This window comes from Perognathus longimembris, chromosome 24, assembly GCF_023159225.1.
Source record: "Perognathus longimembris pacificus isolate PPM17 chromosome 24, ASM2315922v1, whole genome shotgun sequence".
Taxonomy (NCBI): domain Eukaryota; kingdom Metazoa; phylum Chordata; class Mammalia; order Rodentia; family Heteromyidae; genus Perognathus; species Perognathus longimembris.
This window is the reverse complement of record NC_063184.1, coordinates 31,532,131-31,555,633: the sequence shown is the minus strand read 5'-3', so window position 1 is coordinate 31,555,633 and position 23,503 is coordinate 31,532,131. Positions and strand designations below refer to the sequence as shown.

General features: G+C 53.3%; 1 protein-coding gene across 1 annotated transcript in view; it reads right to left on the bottom strand.

The window, feature by feature from the left end:
- Tbc1d9 (TBC1 domain family member 9) overlaps window positions 1–23,503 on the bottom strand; it is a 63,951-nt gene that overhangs the window by 24,292 nt on the left and 16,156 nt on the right. The window contains 8 exon segments of the mRNA XM_048333386.1: window positions 248–398; window positions 1,496–1,666; window positions 2,507–2,713; window positions 4,513–4,720; window positions 5,458–5,719; window positions 6,385–6,613; window positions 10,993–11,111; window positions 16,714–16,824. Of these exon segments, the coding sequence (XP_048189343.1) occupies window positions 248–398; window positions 1,496–1,666; window positions 2,507–2,713; window positions 4,513–4,720; window positions 5,458–5,719; window positions 6,385–6,613; window positions 10,993–11,111; window positions 16,714–16,824 (1,458 nt within the window).

The window sequence follows — 23,503 nt, the reverse complement described above, 5'->3', positions numbered from 1 at the left end:
CAATGGGCCCCGGGCCACGCTCAATGAGGGCGGCATAGCCAGGGAAAATAAGCTTCCCCGCACATAAAGCCCTGCGCGGTCTCACTCCAGACTCTGACCCCACACAGCCTCACTGGAGACTTCCGCACTCGGGTCCCGAAGCGGAAGCTCTGACTGCTGGGAAGAGCCCGGATGCACGGTGGCGGCGGTGGTGGAGGGAGGGAGGGAGGCAGATGGTGGCCCCGTGGCCCCCGGGGGCTGGACAGACCTGACAGCAACAGCCACAGCTCTCCGCGCATGCTCTCCGGGATGCCCTTCAGCACCAGCTCCCGGGTTTTCTCCGTGCGGTACATGCAGATCCCCTGCCCGTACTCCGCAAAGTGAATCTTCCAGGCCTGCTCCTTCAGAAACTCTTTGGCCTGCAAGACAGTGAAACACCACTCTGTCCACAAGTCCCGGCAGGATGGAGAGCGCGGCGGCGGAAGGCGAGGACCGTCTCCCTGGGGGAGGAGGGAGGGCGAGGCTCCAGGCAGAGCTCGTGCGAGCACGGGATTCAGATTTCACACGCTTGCCTGGGTCATGTGAGATGCTTACTGGAGATGAGGCAGTCAAAGGCCAAGTGGATTTGTGGTTTATGTCCACAGCCCTAGACGAGAGTGAAATAATGCTTTTGAAGCACGGGCTGAGAACTCTTGTCCTTACCTGTTGATTGATTTCCCAAGTAGTTAAAATCCCCCCAAAGACAAAAAAAAAAAAAAAGGTCACCTACACCCCCTTGTAATGCCTGTCGCTTTCCATCAAGTAACTCTAAAACACCTATGGCCTATGGAGATAAAAATTACTTCCCCAAGCTGGGGCTGGCGGCTCACGCCTGTAATCCTAGCTACTCAGCAGGCTGAGATCCGAGGATTGCGGTTCAAAGCCGGCCCACGCTGAACAGTGTGGGAGGTCCTCATCTCCAGCTGACCACCAGAAAACCAGAAGCAGCCGCTGTGGCTCAAAGTGATAAGAGTACTACCCTGGAGCAAAAGAGCCCAGGGACAGCGCCCGGTCCCTGAGTTCAAGCCACATGACTGACAAAGAAAAAAAAAAAGAATTACTTCCCCTTTTCTTAAGGAAATACATCTCCACCAGGAAAAGTTTCGTAACCATTCATGGGTTTATGACTATTTAAACACTGTCATAGCGGGGCCCTGGAGACTCATGTCTACCTGTGATCCTAGCTACTCAGGGAGCTGAGATCTGAGGATCGCGAGCTGAGGTTTGAGGATCACGGCTAGAGAAGTCCATGGGGCTCTTATCTCTATTTAACCAGTAAAATAAAAATAAATTAAAAAAAAATCCAGAAGTGGAGATACGGCTCCAAGGGTAGAATGTCAGCCTGGGGCAGAAAAAAGTAAAATAAATCAACAGAGGAGCGAATATCTTGCCCTCACGGGCGTTGGTTCTGACACAGGGAAGGCCGGGGGGTGGGGGGGGGGTGGGGGTGGGGGTGGGGGGAGCCAGCGGCGCGCACCAGCTTGGGGTTGAACTCCTCGGGGGACCGGCGCCGGTACATGGTCATCAGCGTCTGCGTGGCGGTGGGCACGCTGTTGCCGTTGAGGTTGAAGGGGCGCTCGCCGTCGGTGTCGGAGCTGCTGCTTCTCTGGGGGCTGCAGGACACGAGGCTGCTCGGCCGCGAGTACACCTGCGGGCACAGAAGAGGGGGGGCCGGCTGGAAGAATCGGGGCGCTAGGGCTCGGGCCGTCCGGAGCGACGCCCCGTGGCTCCCGCTATGGGGGTAACCGGGAGAAGCCAGCGATCACTGTCAGAGACGATTCGGCAGTGGCACGGGCCGCACGCCGTGGCGCTGATGGTCAGACTGGATCTGCTTTGTGTTTGAGACGCCACACAGTGGATGGCCGCCCGTCTCTCTGATTGACGTACAGGCGACGCTGCCACTGCTGAATCGGGACCTCTGGGGACCGTCCGGCTGCTCTGGTTTCTGCTGCCTCCCCGAGCAGGCGGACGGACAGTCGCCCTGGCTCACTACCCCTACGCAGGCTTTAACTGGGGTGACCTGCCCTGCCGGGTCGGCAAGCCGTGTCCCTTCTCGGTGCTCCCAGGATCGATGCCCGCATCGATTGGGTTTCAACCCAGACCTAATGTGAATTTCACCACTGAGAAAACTCAACATCGCGGTGCCGGATTTGAGATTAGAGACTCGCCGGTGTGGCTGTAGGGACGGGAGTCATCTGCTAGAGAGTCAGGACAAGTCATTTAACGATCCCTTCCACTCTGAGACGGAGGCTCGGGTCACAGGGAGGATCCTGACCGTGCCTTTGGCTCTCTGGTTTCAAATGCACGCTCCCCGGGATTTAAACGGGATTGTGTGGGCACACCGCTCCGGGTCTCAGGGAAATGAATGGCGTATGCTCACTCAGCTGCAAAACTGGACAACCAACCCAAAGGACGAAGGGAGAGAGGAAGTCTCTCAGGAAGAGACTAAGACACCGTCGCCACCGCCTGTCCGGCGTCTTCGGCGCACCTCGTCATCGGAACTGTAGTAGCTCCCCACAAACTCTCTGTCTAAGTAAATCCTGGACGTGGTCTGCTGCAGGAAATCCGAGATCCTCTGCACTAAGAAGTCCCTGTCCTTCAAGTTGGCGAAGAGGAAGGTCATCCTGTTCCGGGTGCTGATGGACAGAGGGCTCGGGAGGACACTGGAGCTGTCGGCCTTTTCCACGATCGTCACCTGAGACGCGCGAGAGAAACAGAGCGCGCGTGTCAGGAAGGGCCAACGCGCGGCAACCGTGCGCTCTTCCCTCCGAGGGACGGCCCGTGTTTGACTCAGCCAGAAAGAGACTCCTCGACTCGGTTCCCGTACAATAAGACAGCTCACAACAAACCAAGCAGGACTGTGGGCCAGAAATTACAATTACCTGGTGGGTTTTTTTTGTTTCCCTAATCAGTGGTTCTACACGGTGGTGGCTTTGCCCCCAGTTTCAGTCCTGCAGGAATTCTGCAACATCTGGATGTGTTTGGGGCTGTCACTATTACAGTCAGGGTGACATCCATGGAGTAGCACAGGCCAGGAGGCTAGATGTCCTACAGGGTGCTGGGCAGTCCCCGGACAACAGCCCTGGCCCCAAATGTGGATAGCGCCCAGACCCGGAAATCACGATAGGCGTTCTTTGATTTTCCTTAACGTTTCATGGCGCCATAGAAGACTCTGAGCTGCTACCTCACCCAGAAACACAGAAAAACATTCACAGTGCTGGTTCCTTTAACTAAGCTTACTGTTGGCGTGGTTTTCAAAATCCCACCCATCTGTCCATTGCTTCACTTACACGCCAGGGGTTTTCATCCAGAGTTTTCAGAGTTTTCCTGAGCAGACATGATGTGAGCTGCACGCCTAACTGCAACCCTATCTGTCCTAGCAGACTCTGTGCGCGTGCGTGCGTGTGTGTGTCAATGTGTGTGTGTGTGTGTACCAGTGCACCAACTGACGTCTATTACAGTGGGAGAAAAGAAGCAAAGTAGCATCTGTTCTGAACTGGAGACAGATAGGGATGCTTTATAAATAGGATTTTCATCCACGGAAGCAGCAAGGACCAACGCATTAGAACCATTTTCTCGCTTCCTCAAAGCAAGCCTTACACAGAACCCCCCGCTGTCTCCTTGGTTGTCGCTCAGAGCCGGCACTCTACCACGGAAGCCACACTTCCAGTCCAGTTATTTTTTTCCCTTTTGGTTAATTAGAGTTGGAATCATGTAGATTTTTTTTTTCTGCCAGGCTGGCCCTGAACCGTGATCTTCGGACCTCAGCCTCCCGACTAGCGAATACAGGCGTGAGCCACCAGCACCCCGTTTAACAGGCTACATTCTAAACGAGATGGCCACATACTGGCCTTCTCCCCATTTATCCTGAGAGACGACGGGCGGGTCCCAGCCCTACTAGGAGAACACGGCGAGCAGAAAGACGACCTGGGAATAGGAATCTGCTGGCCCTCCACCCCCCCCCCCCGCGGGCTCCCTGACGTGGACGCAGAGGCCCCCCCCCCTTCTACAGGCAGCCGAGCAGGGGTCCCTCCTGCGTGGCTTGTCGTGGCCTTTCCTCTTAGGTGGCGGGACACACAGTTCTCTCTCCAAAGCGCTCGTCCCTGACCTTACACCTCATAATCCCTGAGGACTGACAAGGGTGAGGGGTCCACAGTCTGCAGCCACCGCTGAGGGGACAAAAGAAAGGGCTGCAGGGGTTCACTTCGGAACGGCCCACGCTCCCTGACGCTCAAACGCCAACCCGTTCCCTTCTGGGTAAAAAAAAAACCATGCCCAAGCCAGGCACTGGCTGCCTTCACTACCCAAGGAGGCTGAGATCTGAGGGTTATGGTTATAGACCCCGAGTTCGAGCCTCAGGACTGGCACAAAACAATCCATCAAAATAACAACAGGAACTTCCCACCCCCCCCCCCCACCTGCCCCAACCATATTCCACAGAGGAAAATGTTGTGAGCGGAACATGGCTGCTGCCCGAGGTCACGGGAGGCTCACCTCCCGGAGTGGGATGATGAGGCTGCACAGGTTTTCCTCCTTGCTGGTGAAGCAGATGTAGTTGGTGGAGACGAACATCTGGCCCAGAATATGCCTTTTGTTAAACGGCGTCCACAGGGTGCAGTCGGTGTGGCCATCTAGCTTCTCGTCCTTGGGCAGCCGGAACAGGGCGCGGTACCGCTCGCTCTTGGCCCGGGCATCGAGGTCACTGGAAGGCAGTGACTAGGATTTACCCACACAAGAAACATCGCGACAGCTTCTAAGGACTGCGGCAGCAGAGGGGCCTGACCCCACCATCCCTTCTTGATCTTTCTAGTCTCTCCTCTCTCTCTCCCCTTAATTTACACTGGTGTTGTAACAACCTGATAATCTGAAAGCACAGTGAAATAATTTTACATGTATTTAGGGCTGTTAGGTAGCTACTTTCCAAGTAATATCTGTAAAGGTTATGGTTAAGGACATTCCTGGTAAAACAACAAAACCAAACAACAACAACAACAACAAAAACATTCCCAAAGCCAGGCACTGGTGGCTCACGCCTGCAATTCTAACTGCTCCGGAAGCTAAGACCTAAGGACGTGGTTCAAAGCCAGCCCGGGCGGAAGATCTGTGGGACTCCTATCTCCAGTGAACCACCAGAAAACCAGAAGTGGTGTTGTGGCTCAAAGTGGTAGCGTTCTAGCCTTGAGCCTAAAGGAGCTCAGGGACAGCGCTCAGGTCCTGAGTTCAAGCCCCGTGACTGACAAAACAAAAAAAACACCAACGAGGGCTGGGGATATGGCCTAGTGGCAAGAGTGCTTGCCTTGCATACATGAAGCCCTGGGTTCGAGTCCTCAGCACCACATATATATATACCAGAGCCACTCGGGGACCTCACAAACGCAGGCAGACACCCCAACTGGCCAGACGTCCCCCTGAACAAGACGCCGCGTCTGGGGCCCTCACCGTTTGAGCGCGGACACTTTCTTGGGAGACTTCTTCTTCAGCTTGGGCAGGGAGCGGTCCTGCTCGAAGCCCTCGTTGTCGAGGAGCTGCCGCATGGCGATGTTGGCCAGCTGCTCCATGAGCTTGAAGGTCTCGTTGATGTTGAGGAACACGGAGAAGAAGTGCTCGCTGGACCGCGTGCTCACTTTGATCACGTCGGGCAGCAGCAGCGTGGCGTTCTTCTCCAGCTGCGTGATGTCCACCCACCGTACCACCAGCTTGGCTGAGCGCAGGGACGGGGCTGGTGAGGACCTGCCTCCGAAAGACCTTTCCGGATCCCCAGTCCCACCCAACGCCTCCCACGGCTCCACTGGACTTTTCCGCTCCAGGCCGGCTCCCTAGCTCTTAGGCCACACCCCGCCTCCCGGCTTTTGGATGGTTAGTCGGAGATCAGAGTCTCATCAGACTAGACAGCTCTCCGAGTGGCTTCAACCACAGTCCTCAGGCCTCAGCCTCCTGAGTAGCTAGGATTACAGATAACAGGCGTGCTTCACCAGTACTTGGGTAAGTGAATCTTAATAACCTTCCTTAATGATCAGTTTCTTTACAAAAGCTGAATTAAATGCACTTGTTAAAGCATGGCTGCGGCGTACCCCACGTGGTTACTGTGTATGATTTTGGTACCCTGGATGTTGTATATATGCCTACCAGATCTAGGGAAGGGGAAGAAAAATGAGGGTGTAAGATAGCATAAGAAAGGTATTCACCGTCTTATTATGTAACTATACCCTTTGCGCAACACCTTGTCAATAAAATTTAATTTAAAGAAAGGTAGCGCGGACTCAGCCACTTACAACGTACGGTTGGCTGTTTTGGTCTGGTTTAGGAATGCAGGGAAGGCCCAGGAAGACTTCACGAAGCCCCTCGGGGCAATTCCGGGTGACTCACCTTCTCTCCCCATCAGGAAAGAATAGAAGCACAGGTGGTTGATGCTGAGGTACATCCAGCCCTGCCGGGGGACCTTCCCCTTCCAGTAGCTACAAGAGTAATAGTTGACAAGTTTCTCCTCCTCAGGCATCCCAAACAGCCGGTGGAACTTCACGATGGCTTCCTTAAACTTCTCCGTGTCATCGTCTTCCTTCACGTCGTTGATTTTGTTGTATTCTGCAATGATGCCCTAGTCGGGGATAAAATGCAAGCAGATCACAACCCGTGTTAATATGACTCAAGCTGTGCCTACTGGAAAGCAAGCAAGAAGCTCTGAGGCCAGCGATGTGTAAAGGACACCATGAGCAGCCAGGGGCGGGGGGCTCGGGCCTGTAATCCTAGCTCCTCAGGACGCTGAGACCCGAGGGTCGTGGGTCAAAGCCAATCCTGACAGAAAAGTCTTTGAAACCCTTATCTCCAACTAACCACTAACAAGCCAGGGGCGATCAAAGGAAAAACCAGAAGTAGATCAAGTGGCAGAGGGCCAGCCTTGAGTGAAAAAACTAAGGGATAGTGCCTGGGCTTTGAGTTCAAACCCTACCACTGGCACACACACACACACACACACACACACACACACACACACACACAATCCATGTAGGTTCTTATCTGTGCCTGTCCAAGATCCTAGATCATGACTCTTTTGGATCCAACCAACCCTGCCCCCTTTGTTCGAGAAAGGACCACAGCCTTGCCAGCCCGTGAGGCGCGCTTGGGCCCTGACCATGTCATCTCTGAACTTTCCTACCTTTGTGCCTGAGATCCTGCCACTTTGCCAACTTAGTATCTAGAAGGAGACTCTTTTCTGAGTTCTACCAAGCCCCAAAGTCTGGTTTCACCCATGCGCACCAACTTGCGAACCTTCTCCTAAGAAGGGCCTCTTTTCTCCTCACCCAGCGTGGCTGAGTCTCTGCATTATGTCTCAACACCGTTGGCCGCATCTTCTTCCCCCGCCACACCTTCCTGTTGCTGCCGGCCGTTTGGGAACACGAGAGCGGCAGAATCAGTCTTCCCCAGCCCGCGTCATAATTGACTTCTACTTAAACGTAAAAATACAAGCAGCAGCGGGAAGGGCCCGTCGGAGTTGCTGTTCACATCACCGGGTGATGAGACTTCAATCTACTCTCGTAGCCGGAGACCACGCCGAGGCCCCTACACAGTCCATCAATCACGGCAGCCGTCTCCTGCTTGGCCTCCCACCAAGATCCCTTCCACACGCACGCGGATTCTGTGTGGCACCTTTCTAAAACAGAGATCCGAGGACGGCATTCCCACTCACAGCTCCCACGGAGCGCCGGCTGGTCCTCTCCATCGAACCGCGCCCACCTCTACCTGCCCCACTCAGCAGCCTGAACGAGAGCATCTGTCCTTCCGTGCTCTCTTCATTTCTGTGTTGGTGGAAAATGCCGTTGACATGCCCTTCTACCACCAAGCAAGTTCCAGAAAACATGACTCTGTGTCTGTGTGTGTGGTGCTAGTCCTGGGGCTCGAACTCGGGTCTTTCTAGTCTTCACTGTGATTTTTTTTCTCATGCTCTACCACTTGGGTCACAGCCGTGCTTCTGGCTTTCTTGCGGGTTAACCGGAGATGCGCGTGTCTCAGATCTGTCTGCCCAGGCTGGCTTCCCATCGAGGTTCTCAGATCTCAGCCTCCAGAGTAGCTGGAACCGCAGGCCTGAGCCGTGGGTGCTTGGCTCAGGAGAGCATCTTGAACATGTTTCACCAGTATCTAGCGCCCACAAGGCATTCTTAAAAGGAACTAGGTTGTCTTTCCAAATGACTATGTCTCTAAAGGGCCGCGCTTCACCTCGTGTTGTACGATGATTCAGAGTCGGGGATTTCCAGCCGTGAAACGGTGAGGAGTTGGCAATTCTTAGGAAGCGAAGTTGAAAGTTGCTGTCCTGCTCCGTCACGCCAGAGGAGGGCAGCGTGGGTGCCAGGGGAAGACAAATGCACGCGCACACACCTATGCACTCACACACACGCGCATACACACACGTACACAGACACACAAGCATACATCCATACACAAACACACGAACGTATACACACACCTACACACATACATGCAGACACAGACACATACAAGCATACATACATACACACAAACACATGTACATATATCCACACACCTACACGCAGAGAACTACATAGGAATGCACAGAAGAAACACGGCGAAAGCGCGTTAATGCACGGTAAGCAGTGGGATCCCCAGTGTTCTTAGTGACCAGTGTCCTGAAGGAGCCCCGAGTCCCTGGCCAGGGCCGACCCTGGCCCACCGAACCAGATCAGCAGCAGAGTGCTAACCTGGAGGCAAAGGAGGGAGGTTGTGAGGAGTAATGTGTAACCAACGAACTGATCCCCCCCGACCTTGGGTGTTAGCGGACGCACACTTAGGCTCACACTCTCGTCCAACAGCCCGCTCAATACCACGTGCGCAGAACGCGCGTTTAAACGACAGAAGAAAGTGATGCGGGGCCCGATTTTCGTTTTCTTCGAGTGATTCTGGAATCTGAACCCTGGGCTTCTTGTCTGGTAGGCAGGCGCTCGGCTGCTCTCGCCATGCTCCCGAGCCCGGTTCGTTCCGGCTACTTTCGAGAGAGGGCCTTGCTTTGGGCTCTGGCTCGGGCCACGGTACCAGCACACGTGGGTTTTTCTGTCTAGGTGGGGCTCGGTGTGACTGAACCGGCCTGGAACCACAGCCCTCCCCGATCCAGAGCCGTTCGATTTACAAGCGTCGGCCACTGCCCCCGCTCGGAACCTGCGATTCTACCCTGGACGCGCCGGTGGCGTCAGCTTAAGCCTGCTCTGCCAACACCCCCACCTTGAGGAAAAGCTCGGGTCCAGAACGACACACCTTAGCTTCCGTCACCCAGCAGCCGGGACACAGGCTGAGGCAACAAAGGGGCGGAACGCGGCCTCCCTCGGGGCTCCGCGGACCCCCCCCCCCCCCCCAGGCAACCGCGCTCGCGAGTACGGGAGAAGCAACACATCCGGCTAAGTTGGCGTGTCATAGTCACTTAAATACCCACCAGGACACGGACCCGTAACGTACAGAGGAAGCCGAGAAAATACGTTCAGCTTCATAATCAGCCCCAGATAGGAAACTGAAACCCCCTGAATATTGACAAGCCCGAAAGGGGATATTATATATATAACTTGTGGAAAAAAGGGGTCCACACAAAAGCCGTCCCTGTACCTTTTGTTTGCATCAGTGCCCTGCTTAATTAGAGGCGTAGGCCTCTAGAAGGAGAACAGTAAAGACAATTAATTATAGAATCACTCTCAGCTACTGAAGTCACAACTAAAGTTACACACTCCTATAGACAATGCTGGCCGAGGCGGAAAAAAGGCAAAGCACCAAATTATACGTACAGGGGGCGATTGCTATCATCGATATGCAGAGACATCCAGAAAGATGTACAGTATTTGGGTTATGATTGCTTCAACCACGGATTATTACAATTATGACGAATCGAAGTTAAGCGCAGCTCCAAACAACCTGTTGGTCTCCTAATTATCCAGCAATCCGTAAAGGCAGGAACTGTTTATCCGTACACGAATAAAATGCTCTCCCCATAACTGCATTAATAGCAATTCCTGTTTCCTAACTGGTTTCAGGAGAATGAAACCTGACATTTTGGGTGTAATGCAAGCGGTGCAAAAAAAAGGCTCTGGGCCATTACTGTTCATTCATTCATTCATTCATTCACTCCTAAGCTTCAGTTACTTTCTACAGATCTTTCTTTGGGACAGCAGCAGTTGAAGCAGGACCTCGAGTGGCAAGGAGAATATTCCATGAGCGCTGTTGGGAAGCGGCTCCCTGTCACCCAGCCCCCGCCCTCCATCCTCCCCCCTTCCCCCTCCCCCCCCCCCCCCCCCCCCCCGCCGCCCAATGGAATTATCACCCCTGGAACTGTCCACTTCCATATACGCATGTGAGGCCTTATGGGAAAGAATGAAGCGCCGATGGGAAACGAGCAGAGGTGTGTCTCGTTTCCCCACCCCGCCCCCCCCAGAAGGAACAGAAAGGCCCAGCTGGGTAACAAGGGCGTTGACTTGCTCTGGGGACTTGGGAGAGGAACACAGGGGCAGACATGCAAAAGGAAGGGCTTTTTTTTTTTTTTTTTGGACTTGTGGAAGCAGGCTCCTTTCTTCCACAGCCAGAACTTTAAGTTAGCAGTGCTGGGGAGGAAAAAGAATCTAACACAGACAGTAACCTGACAAGCGGGGCCGGGCAGGTACAAGACGGGCTGGGAGCGAGCCATCGTGTACAGGTCACCAGGAGTACAGGATGGACGAGATGCTTCCTGGGGCTAAGGAATGCGAATGACCGCTGTTGTGGGTGTTGTTGGTAGACTGTCCCTATGCCTAGGAACCAGGCACCGAGGTGTAGGGGAGGAACGCCCTCTCCACGGGGTAAATGAACACACACGAAGGGCTGTCAGCCGGCAGGGAGAGGTGCCGACGCGGCTCCCCCCGGTTCTTGCTGGGTGGTGCTTCAGTGCTCTGGGCTTCCTGGAAATTGGAACTCTGTCCCTGGGGGTCCTGGGAGTTCGCGTGCACTTACCTGTATTTTCCCTCTCACAAACGTAGTGATGTCGTTCTCGTTTTCAAAGATGGAGAGCGTCTGCAGGAGGTTCTGCTCGAGCCATTCCCAGTGCTCGGTGATTTCCTTCCTGGAGCCACCTAGACGGAGGGAGAGACGCGGTCATCGTGAACGCCAGGCGTCCTGCCGAGGGGCGTGAGAAACCAGGCTGCCTTCGCCCAAGAGGGGTGCCACCCCGGAGAGGCCCGAGCCCTTGCAAGAGCTCTGGCGGCACCCGGAGGAGAGAGCCAGGCAGGAAAGCGCCGGGAAACCCCAAGGGTCCTGCTTGACTCGAGGCTGACGGTGTCCAGAACTTCCAGGACCGGGGCTCAGCCCCACACCGTCTCCCGCCCATCTCAGACGTGCACCTCACAGGGTGACACAGGTCCCGTGGGGACCCGGCTGTGACCGTGACCGTGTGAGAGCTGAGGAAACCGCCCCCGGCTGTTACGGCCACCTCCAGCCTGGCTGGCATTACAGCAGGCACCACCACGCCCCTGCCTTCGGTTATGAATGGGACGTGAAAATGGAGCCTGGCTGGGGAGCAGCTGGCTCGTGACCTGGTCACCACGAAGCCTGCACCCCGTGGCTGCCTTCCTGCCAGCGAGAAAGACCTCAGTCTGCAATCCACGATGCTCCTGCGGATGCCGGGGAAGCCTGGCGGGTGTCTGGGGAGGCGATCACGAGCAATGCCAAGCTCGCTTCCTCCGTCCTTCAACACGAACGACTAAAAACCGCCCGTGAGGGGTGCTGATGAGGCTGGGGGCGGCCGGCCGACGGCGGGGAGCTCGGCCTTGGGGCTCCGTCCCCGGCCTGGCAAAATCCATCAACCGACAACATGGAGAAGCGATGTCGGATGACTTCCGAGAGTTGGCTTAATCTCTCTCAAATTCTCTACACGAGAGGCTGGGATATGGCCTAATGGTAGAGCGCTTGCCTAGCATGCATGAAGCCCTGGGTTCGATTCCTCAGCACCACATAGACAGAAAAAGCCAGAAGGGGCGCTGTGGCGCAAGTGGTAGAGTACTAGCCTTGAGCAAAAAGAAGCTCGACGACAGTGCTCAGACCCTGAGTCCAAGCCCCCCGACTGGCCAAAAAAAAAAAAAATTCTCTCCATGAAAATGGACCTAGAGCTGGGTGCCGTGGCTGACCCCTGGAATCCCAGCGACTTGTGACGTGGTCTTTGGGGGAGACTGCCGTTTGACATCAGGTTGGGCAAACAGCTCACGAAGCCCCCCAGATCAAGAAACAAGCTGGGCACGGTGACACACACTTGTCAGCCTGTCTACTCGGGAGGTGTAAGTTGAGGACTGTGGTCCAAGGCTGGTGGTCCAGGGAGAAACGTGCGAAACCCTACGTGAGAAACAACTCCAAAGCAAGCACGGGAGGGAGCCATTAGTCCAGGGGACACGCACGTGGCTAGCACGGGCAAGGCCTTGAGCTCAAACCTCACTGAGGACAACGCAATAAGAGGAGGACGAAGAGGAGGGAGAGGAAGAAGAGGAGGGAGAGGAAGAGGAGGAGGAAGAGGAGGAGGAAGAGGAGGAGGAGGAGGAGGCGGAGAAGGAGAACCACCACCACCACAAGAGGAAGAAATAAGACGGAGGCAAGCGAAAACACCAGCTCAGCGCCACAGAAGGCACAAGGCAGCGCGTGTGCGGACACGTTGCCGTGGAAAGCAGGAAAGGCGACTTGAAGTACGCACGACAGGAGTCGCTCGGGAGCGCGTGCCGGACAACGCCGAAAGGTTTTTAAACGACACAATTGAAACAGAAATTGGAAATTTTCTTTAAAAAAAAAGAAAAAGTGAGCCCTCCCTTGGCCGCAAAGAGGTCCCCTCCGGGGCGAGCCGGACTGTGGGGGGGGGCCTCCCCCCCCCCACCCCTCGGTGCCATCTGTGCTGGCTGGCAGTGTCACGCGGCCGGGCCTCACGACACCAGCCCCCCGCCACCCCCCAGCTCTGCCTCGGCCCACCTCGATCACAAACGACGGCCTGGCTAACGTGTGCTCACAGGGGCCCCCCCCATGAAATACAACCTGATGATATGAAATGTGTGTAGCGTTTCCGTCTTTATTCTTTTCGCTTATTGATATATTCTGCTTCTCACAATGAACGTTTTGTTTCTTCTAGGCTGGTGCATTCCTAAGGAGTCGAGAGCCATCCTCGAGATGGACAGACACAGAAAGAAGCAGGAAAAATTCCCACCGACTTGCACTTATTACTTTCTCCCAAGGAAAGCAACTCAATTACCTAGCATTTTCTGGGCACTGTAGAGAAACAGCAAGAGCAGAACAATGAGAAGTCTGTAATTAGGGCCGGGAATATGGCCTACTGGTAAAGTGCTCGCCTCATATACATGAAGCCCTGGGTTCGATTCCTCAACACCACATAGATAGAAAACGGCCAGAAGTGGCGCTGTGGCTCAAGTGGCAGAGTGCTAGCCTTGAGGAAAAGGAAGCCAGGGACAGTGCTCAGGCCCTGAGTCCAAGGCCCAGGCCTGGCCAAAAAAAAAAAAAAAAAAAAAGCCAGCATAGCTTTGTTTAAACAGCCTGGGACGGGGTGGAGGGAACTGGGAACGAGTAGCTAGAAGAGAAGGTGAACTGGGAGAAACACACGCTGCCTCCGAGTCCTCCTAGAGTAAGAGACGGGACGAGGCAATGATATCTACCATCTAGCTTCCAGTTTGGGAAGAGAATGGCCAGAGAGATTCGGGAATGGTAAAGAAAAGGAAAGCTCAACCACTGGGCGGTCATATCGAGGCCCTGCTCAGGGCTGTGTTACCCTTGAGACGTCCATCAAGCAGTGTGGGCGGTGATCCCCATGGTGGCAGCAAACACACGAACCCCAAAGATGCCTGGTGTCACGTGACCCCGATCTAAGGCCAGTCCCTCAACTGGGATTTACAGATAAGATTCCCACTGTCTACAGCGGATGGTTTACATCAACACATGAATAACAATTACTGAATTAAAGCCTCTTTAACTCATATACACTGAGGATCTATCAGGCCTGTGACACAGGACAAGTTTTTATAGTCCTATGAACTCTACAGAGCAATGAGACTTACCTAAGTTTTTAACTAAAGTTCCCCTTTCAGCAAACCTTTCTTAGAATTAACAAGCTTTCAACATGATTTCTTACAAAAAGAAAAAACACCTGACTTTATGGAAAAAAAAACACTAACATTAAAAACAGAAAGGTCAACATATTGAGGAAATCTTTTTTTTTTTTTTAAGGCAGTAGCTTCCGCTCTTAAAATCTTTTCAAGAAAGAGAGCTAGTCATTTGGATTGTAAACACGTATCGGAAATCATTAAGAATGAACAATTAATGGGCGAATGGGACTTAGCAAGGACTGCCGCTTCCGCAAAAAAATTCTGGCGTTGTCTTGATGAGCAATCCATATACGTGAAAGCTAAAACCATTCTAGGTTTATTAGAATGAGATCATACAGTTGAGCAGGTATTATTTATAGGAAAAATAAAAGCACAACTCCTTTGGGAGATACATTATGCTATCAACACTTAGAGCCTACTGTTACTTTTGCCTGGGTAGATGAATGAAGAATATCCCAGCTTTAGGGCTGGGACTATGGCCTAGTGGTAAAGTGCTTGCCTCGTATACATGAGGCCCTGGGTTCGATTCCCCAGCACCACATATATAGAAAACGGCCAGAAGTGGTGCTGTGGCTCAAGTGGCAGAGTGCTAGCCTTGAGCAAAAAGAAGCCAGGGACAGTGCTCAGGCCCTGAGTCCATGCTCTAGGACTGGCAACAAAAACCAAAACAAAAAATAAACAGAAGCAGAATATAAAAAAAGAAAAAAAAACAATATCCCAGCTTTGTAATTCTGGGTTTTACCCCAGACGAATATTTGTAGGAAGAACTGCTTGGCAGAATGGCGAAGCCCCAGAAACAGCACAATAAATGTCAAGCAATGAACCAGAAAGGTGATGGTGATGGAGGACGAAGGAATGTCACCAAGGCACGAGCCGGTGCCATCCGCTGACCTGGCAGGCCCAGGAGCCAAGAGGGTGGAGAGAGATCCTGGTCTCGGGGAACCCCGGACGTGGTGGGGTGGTGGGAGGCAAGATGGAGACGGAGGCACCCTTCCCATGCCCCCTCGAGCCACGTGCTGTGTTCCAGGCCCCCGGGAGTGCCATTGATCTTTGTTTTTGCATCCTTCCTGACGGGCCACAGTGTCCGCTTTCTCACTCTTCTAGACTCACGGATGTCAGCCTAGACTCACGTTTCATCCTGCATCCGGCGCGATGATCCATGGCTATGGAGTGTGTGCCAATCCATCACCACCGCCGGCTGTGAGATGCTCCGCCTTCCAGATCCCCCTTGTAGAGAACGAACCGGAAAGACGGCGGGAACGCTGCACTGGAATGCACGCTGGCCCTACCCTCTTGTTAACAGTGCCGGCTTCCCTCTTTATCATTCGCCCCCTGCCTGCTGCTCAGTCCCCAGCCTTCACTCCTCGGGGATCCTAAAAGCCTCAAGCTACACGTTCTTCACCCAGAATCCGGAAATGAAAATGAATTCAGAATTGTTTGCCCATGGGGTGGTTGCCTCATAGCCAGAATACTTGTAAAGAGACACGGCTTACCGTGATAAAGTTTCCGGTATTACCAAATCCTTGAGGGAGTAGAACTAGGTCACCTGAGCCTTCCAGAAGCCTGAAATCACACCCAGCCACTTTCCTCATTAGCACAGAAGGCCTGCCTAGAATCCTGCACTCAGCCAGACACTCCGCGGCGTCACAGACCTGCCCAGCAGGCGTGCATGGGTAGCGGGCTGTAAATGACACCGTCCTTGTGCCCTTGTGAAACTCGTGGGTTTCTCAAGAGCTGCGACCACATCTAATTGTCTCCATACCTTTGGATGCCAGCACCATGCTTGCTTATCCGACAGAGACCATTTAGAAGCTGAATAAAGTCAACTGAAAGCGTTCCCGAAAGGCCAAAAAGCAGGGACAAGTTGAGCAGCGGATCCTAACCCAGGTCGTAAGCTAAACTTGGATGAGTCTATACTGACATGAGTGATTGACCCGGGGGTGGAGAGACAAAGGTAGGGGACGAGAATCCCCAGTGCACTAGGAAGATTAATCCATCCTGAAAGCAAGGCAGAGCAACACCCCATTGCCTAGAGAGGACCAGAGCCCAGGGACCTTCTTCCAAAGCAGACTCTGAGGGGAGGAGGGGACGTGACTTGGAGGCGTCACGTGTGGGCCCGCTGTGGCCCACGGTGTGGACAACAGGAACATGTCACCGTGTCTCCCCAATCCCCCTCACAAAGCCCATCACCCTGGGGGGACGAAGGGAAACGCCAGACAAAGCCAGTGGACAAACACCTCGCGCTTCACCTCACCGGAGTCCCCGAAAACTGCCCGGGTCTCCCCAAGCAAGGCAGCTCGGCAAACCGTCGCAGGCACGGGGCACGGCAGAGGGTTTGACCACCGCCTGTAACGTGGTGTCCCAGACAGGAAAGGGGCACGAGGGTGACCAAAGACATGCGAAGACGCGCTGCACCTCCATCCACAATGGTGGGTGAGTGCGCGTTCACGCACCGTCACGAAGGTTCCGAGGAAACCGGGCGGGCCGTCCCCGACCATTCACGCCGACTTTCCTTCGTTTTAGCGGTAATGGGGTTCGGACTCAGGGCCCAGGACTGACTGCCATTTCACCAAGTACTGGAACTTACCACAGGCGATGGTCCAGTAGACGAGGGAGTCGGGAGTCTGGTACAGGATTCGGTAAGGGGCCACTCGAGCACTGGAGTCCAAGACCACGTCAAGAGTGCCCACCAGGAGACCTGGGGATACAGGGAGAACAGGGAAAGACCACGTCAGGAGTGCCCACCAGACCTATACACAATGGAATACTACATAGCAATTAGGAATGGTGAAGTATTGTTATTCGCAGGGAAATGGTCAGAACTCGAACAAATAATGTGGAGCGAGACAAGCCTAGAACACAGAAAACAAAGGGGCATGATGTCCCTGATATATGACTGTTAAGGAGTGGGGAGGGGGAGACAGTAGAGACCAGGTCTGTGAAACCAAAAACTGCTTGTCAAATGGTATTTCCCACAGGATTGGGTCAGTGACCCAACATTATGTAACTAAAACCAAACAACTACTCAACATATAAAGGTCAAAAATAGACCTCTCAGTGGAATACAACAGCTCAAAAGCTATTTATGTACGGTCATATAAGACTACTGTTGACATATTGTCTAATGTTGACATTACATTTATAGCCCCAGGCGAATTTTCTTTGGCGTAGGCCACGTGGCTACTGTACATGTTCTTGATACATTGTGTATTGTATATATGTCTACCTGACCTAGGGAAGGGAAAGAAAAACAGGACGTAAGATATCACAAGAAATGTACACACTGCCCTACTATGTAACTGTACCCCTTGTGCACAACACCTTGTCAAAAATTGTTTAATTAATAAATAAATTTTTTTAAAAAAGAGTGCCCACCAGGAGACCTGGGGATACAGGGAGAACAGGGAAAGACCACGTCAAGAGTGCCCCATGCAGAGTCCTGCCCACGGCAGGAGTTGGAAACCGCAAGTGCTGCGAAAAATACCACCTCCCTTTCCCCGCCACCCGACTCCCCAACTCTTCCTCTCTCTCTTTCTCTAATCCAGATGTGGAACTCAAGAGCACCCGCCTCAACCTGCCGAGCGCGGGGGTCACAGGAGCGTACCCCCTCATCCCGCTATCTCCCAGGGCCTCCTGGCGCGTTGATTCGTAACAATATACTGAAATTTACACGGGTCACGGTGTTGCCCTACTGGGCTTCATAGGCACAATACCACCCCCCCCCCCGCCCCCCAGCCCTGGGGGTCCTGGGTGTGACCAGGAGCCAGGCCAGGGGCAGTCAGTTCATGTTTAGAAAAGCTCGGGTTCTGGGCCTGGCGCTGCAGGGCCCGCTGTGCGGCGTGGACGGACGGCCCCTTCCCTCTCTCAGCGGCAATAGCACGGGCCTTGCTGGACGAGGGTTATGAGTCAGGAGGCCTAAGTCAGGCAGACCCCGGGGAAGTCCTAAGATTGTCCTTGGTTTTTGTCCAAGGGCACAGCATCCATTTACCTCGCCTCCAAACCACAGTGACCATTAGTTGACCCAAACGTATCCTAACACACAAAGAAACGTACTTTGCTACAGTAGAAGTGGATTCATTTGCTCTGGCCTATATGAACTATATTACAAATAAAGTGTCTGGCAGTTACAGCTCTACCAACAGGACAAATTTCCACCCAATGCCACATGCATGTGAATTTTTCTTTTCTTTTGCTCGCTTTATCGCGGCTCATATTTTCAATGAAGTCATCTAATTACTTGGATGATTCACAGGGAGAAGTGGACTTGAAGGGGCAAAGCAGGAAGCAAGCTAGCTGACGACGCGTGTTAGCTAGAAATCAAATCCAGGTTAAGGAGAAAGGCTAGCTGAAAAAATACGCATTCCTAAGGGAAAATGAGTGTTAGTGACAGTTCTTTCTTCTTGGGCCGAAAGAAATCAAATGCCCACACCGCTGCACGTGTCCTCGTGTGTTGGTTCTCGGGAACGTGCGAGGGAAACGCATTCATCCAGGATTGGTCCCTGTGGTTTGACAAGCTTCTAAAGGAGTCATGACAGAGACTGTCCAAGGACAGCAAATGCCCTGGGGCAGCAGGGGACGAGGAGGTCCGAGAGCTGTCACAGACTCCCGAGCCTCAGTTTCTCCATCCTTACGGGTTCACGGGTTGGTACTCCATGACACAAGAGACGGAAGATCCCTGGGAAGGTTCAATCCAAGCCACATACCTTAAGGACCACAAATGGCCCTCATCACAATCCACCTCCACCACCATTATTCTAATTGGTCATAGGCCGAGCTCTGTCCAGGCGTGCATCAGGCCCTATGTCTTAAGGATAATCAGCGCAAAACAGGGCTGGAGGTGTTGCTCCGTGTTAGGACAATCGCCTAGTGAGAGCAAGCCCCGAGTTCCAGTGCCAGTACCGCCTAATAAAACTCCCAGGAAAGAGAAAATACTCCTGCTCTATCCATCCTCTACCTACACCCAACACTAGAGGATGGACAATCTCCCGAAGCCTTTCTAAATTCTAGGGGGGGAAAAATGGTTTTAAAGCAGCCCTCAGGATTTTCTTTAGAAGTCTTCTTATGCACAGCTCTGGAATAGTTGTCAAAACACTGAACCTTCCCTCCTTCTCCACACAAAGCGCTGTTTGAACAGCTGTTCCAGTCAGCTGTTCCTGGTGTTAAACAATCTTTGAGCGCCTGAGAGAACTCAACCAAATTATGGCCCCCGAAATAACTCTTGTTTTCTGCATCCACCTATTCCATTAGCTCGGCAGCATCCTGCAGGGCAAAAATGCTGATTTCAAGGAGACTCGGAAAGCACTCTGCAAAGCGCCTCTCCCCGGGTGGGTGGCTATGGGCACTGCTGGGTGCGTCGAGCCCACCTCGCCCTCCACACGCTGGGGCACCGGCTGGGCTGCGGGCGGGCTGGAGGCCCCGGGGCTGCAGGAAGAGCCTCACCAGCCCTCTGAGGCAGGTTTGTGTCCGGAGGCGTGGGGACAGAGAAGAGGACTCAGGAAACCCAAAGCCATGTGCTGCGACCTTGGTTAACTTCATGTTAAGAGGGACCTCTGGTCTCTCCCCGGTTCCTTCCGCCACAAAACCAGTCGAGGTGAGGCTGAAGCGTCAACGGTACAGTTAGCAGAGCCCAGCAAAGGGAAGATCTGAGGGGCGAAACTCAACCGGCGTCGCGCTGTACATAGACTATGTCGGGGTGCCTAATCTCAGTCGCCGTTCCTGAGTGAGCGGCGGAGTGGGGACCGTTTTAAACCCTATGCTTTAAACAGCATCCGGCGGGAGCAGGGGGACTCTAGGATAGTCATTTTCTCAGGAGCCTATTGATTAGAATCTTGCGGATTCGCCCTTTCGAAGCGCCCGCCCAATTCAATCTTACGACAGCTGGTTGACGGGAAACAACTGTTTTCACTACGCACAGGAAAGTCACACAGTTATCTTTCCCACCGCAGGTGAGGTGACACCAGCGCTCAGGTGTCATGTGTTTGTCTCGGGGGGACACTGGCTTCGGTGGCGTGGGTCGGGTCTGGTGCGGACCCCTCGCTTCTTACAACGCGGGAAGCAGGCTTGGGGGGGGGCAGCGTGACATCGTGCAGAGAGAAAGAGCTGGGGGGGGGGGGGCGGCGCTCACGCACGTGCAAGACCCCCCCGAGAGTGCAAGCGCAGTAAGAGGAGAACCAGGTTGTGCCTTTCAGGTTTTCTACACCAGGAGACCGAGCACGGGTTGGTTTCTAAGGAAACAAATGGAGGGGAAGGAAGGCTGGGATCCGGAGAGCATTTGATCTGCGGCGACAGCCAGTTAGCTCCCATCTCCAGAGCCCCGCGACGGGAAAGAGAGGGGAGGGAAGGGGAGGGGAGGGGAGGGGAGGGGAGGGAAGGGAAGGTCTTGCAGGAGCTGCTCCAATTCTCCAGGCAGGCCAAGCTCTTAAAGCCACACACCCCTCTCCTGCAGAAGGCAGGCGGGACGCGCTCCAACACCTCCCAGCACTCTCTACCTTACTCGGTTCCCCCGTCAGAACCCGCTGATGTGTACAATCCCGTGCTAAATGAGAATTGGGTCCCTCGGTCTGAAACTTCTTGAGAATTCCAGGGTGCTTTCCACAGGACACTGAAGCCAGCGAGGGAGGCTGGAAGCTCAGGCCGTCTCCCTGAGCACAGGGGATGCCCCAAGGGAGTGTGTGCGTGCTTGAACTCGGGGCCTCCTGCTCCCCCTTAGGTTTTTCCACCCACAGCTGGTGCTCGACCCCTTGGAGCCTGACCTCCACTTCCGGCTTTTTGCTACCTAAACTTTCCCACCTAGGACGCCTCTGAACTGAGATTCTGAGGTCTCCTGCTCAACGGGGATGGCAACACGTAAGCCGCTGGCGTCTGGCACGTGTTTTTAATCTTGGAGTTCGTTTTAAATCCTGGCAGAGGAAGTCCATGAGTGTTAAAAAAATGGTGTGGATTCATAGACACAGCTCTGTATTGCTTAACCACACGTGTGGACGTTGGGTGTTTTAAAAACGTGCTCATCTCAACTCAAAAGCTATACGAAATTAAATGGATCAAGTTAGTTCTGCCCCCTTCATCAATAAATGTCTGTTTATTCAATCCATAAGCTCTCTTGGCATCTATAACCAAAGCAGACGTGTATAAATTAAGTGCTCACAGTTACTTAAGAGACACCTAGGAGGATTAACTCTTAATACTAGCTAAATTTGGGGAATTACAATTGCTACAGGAGAAACCATAGACCTTTCTGATTATTAGGATTGTAAATCTAAAGTATTTATCGTACTGCTGGGACTGTGTAAAACCTTGTGTTCATAATCATGCACGATCTTATGCATTATAATAAAGCAATAAAAAAAAGAAATAATGGGTTTAGGGCTGGGAATGTGGCCTAGTGGTAGAGTGCTTGCCTTGCACACACGAAGCCCTGGGTTCCATTCCTCAGCACCACATATATATAGAAAAAGCCAGAAGTGGCGCTGTGGCTCAAGAAGTAGAGTGCTAGCCTTGAGCAAAAAAAAAAAAAAAAAAAGCCAGGGACAGTGTTAAGGCCCTGAGTTCAAGGCTCAAGACTGGCAAAAAAAAAAAAAAATAGGGAAAGAAAAAGAAAAAGAAAAGAAAAGAAAGAAAAGAAGGAAGGAAGAAAGAAAAGAAATAGTGGGTTTAGAAAACATTATAGCGGAAATCCTACCATGGAAGTTTATAAATGATGGAACTACCCAATCATCTCTTGCTGCTTTGTCTGTAAAGCCACTGGCTGTGTAAGAATGGGTGACTCTTAGCACCACGGAGGGCGGGGGCTACCGGAGGGGGCCAAGGGTAACATCCGGGCATGTTTTCCTGGGGCTGCCTTTGAGCACAGATGACAATTAGGGAAATCGCAGAGCTCAGAGGTGGCCGGTTGGGAAATCCCGAGACGGGCCAGTCTGGGCCCTTCCGGACGCTGAGCGGAGAAACGTAAGCAGGAACCGCCGCGTGTGTCCAGAAGCAGCGCGGCCTGGGAGGGTTCCGCCAGCCGGCAGGCTGATGGGACAAACGCAGACACCGAAGCGAATCCAGACAGGAGGTAAAGGTCCAGGGAGCCAGCCATCCGCACGAAGGGAAAGGAGCAGCTCAAACGTGGACAGCGCCGGCCGGCAGCCCTGGGAGAGCTGGATGGAGTGCAAGGCGAGAGCAGCTTCCGCCCTGGGGCCTCGCTTCCCGCCCGCCTCGGGGCTGGGGGCCGCGTCCACGGACCTTGACCTTGATAACCAAATCCAAGTCCTTGGGTTCAAGACAGCTCCGGTCTCTGCTCCTTGTCACACGCGATGCCCAACTCAAGTGTGTTCCCTTCCACACTACAGCCTGCCAAGTGTTCCAGGACAAGGCGCCCAGCATTTAATAACGGGCTTTCCAGCCCTGCAGCCAATATTCCCCCAACAGACAAAAACAGTGGCTACAGAAGTGTAATTAACACTCGCGCTGTGTGCAGGGGTGGGGGGGGGGGGAAGGGCGCGGCGGGCCGGGCCTGACGATGGGAGTCTTCCTTCTGGCTAGGAGGTGGCCACCCCATCCAGCCGTCCGTCCCGGAGGAACCCCAGCCCTTCCCTAGCCTCCAGCAGCCCGCACAAGGCTGAGGGACGCCCCACACAGAGACGTCAGGCTGCGATGTTCAGTGAGCGCCACCAGCACCAAAGGTCCAGAGAAAGCTCTGAAAAGGAACCCGGGCAGAGAAGACCTGAGGATACAGAGATCCTGGCACCGGCATGCAGGGAAAAGCAGGCAAGCAAGCAAGCAAGAAGGCCCAGGTGCTTTGTCTTTGCAAAGCCCCGTAGACATTTTTACTTTGTGCCTAGAGTCATTGTGTGTTTCCAGCACGGACCATTGAGCTCCGATGTAGGTGAGTCCCTTGTGGAATACGTTAGTTCCAATGCAGATTTCCTTAGAAGTCGTCTTCCAAGGATGACCTAGAAACAGCTTGGTAATAACTCTTCAGCTCGAAGGAAAGATCACCAGCAATATCAAAAGCAATAGACTGGCTTGGGGAAGCATTTCTGGCAATGTGGTTTCACAATCATTTCCAAGGAACTTTTGTTTTTTTTCCTTAACTATAACCCTGTCACCAACATGGAACAGCCTGACACCTCCAGTACGATACTGACACTATGCATGACCAGCACCTGCCATCAACCACAGATGAGCGAACACACACACACACACACACACACACACACACACACACACACACACACACCACAGTCATCCCTAAATGTTTATCTAGACATTGGTTCTAGGACTCTCCAAAAACACCAAAGTCCACAGATGCTCACCCATCTTATATGTAATTGTGCAACACTTAGATGGAGGCTGCGTATAGTCTTTTTTTTTTTTTTTTTCCAGTCATGGGGCTT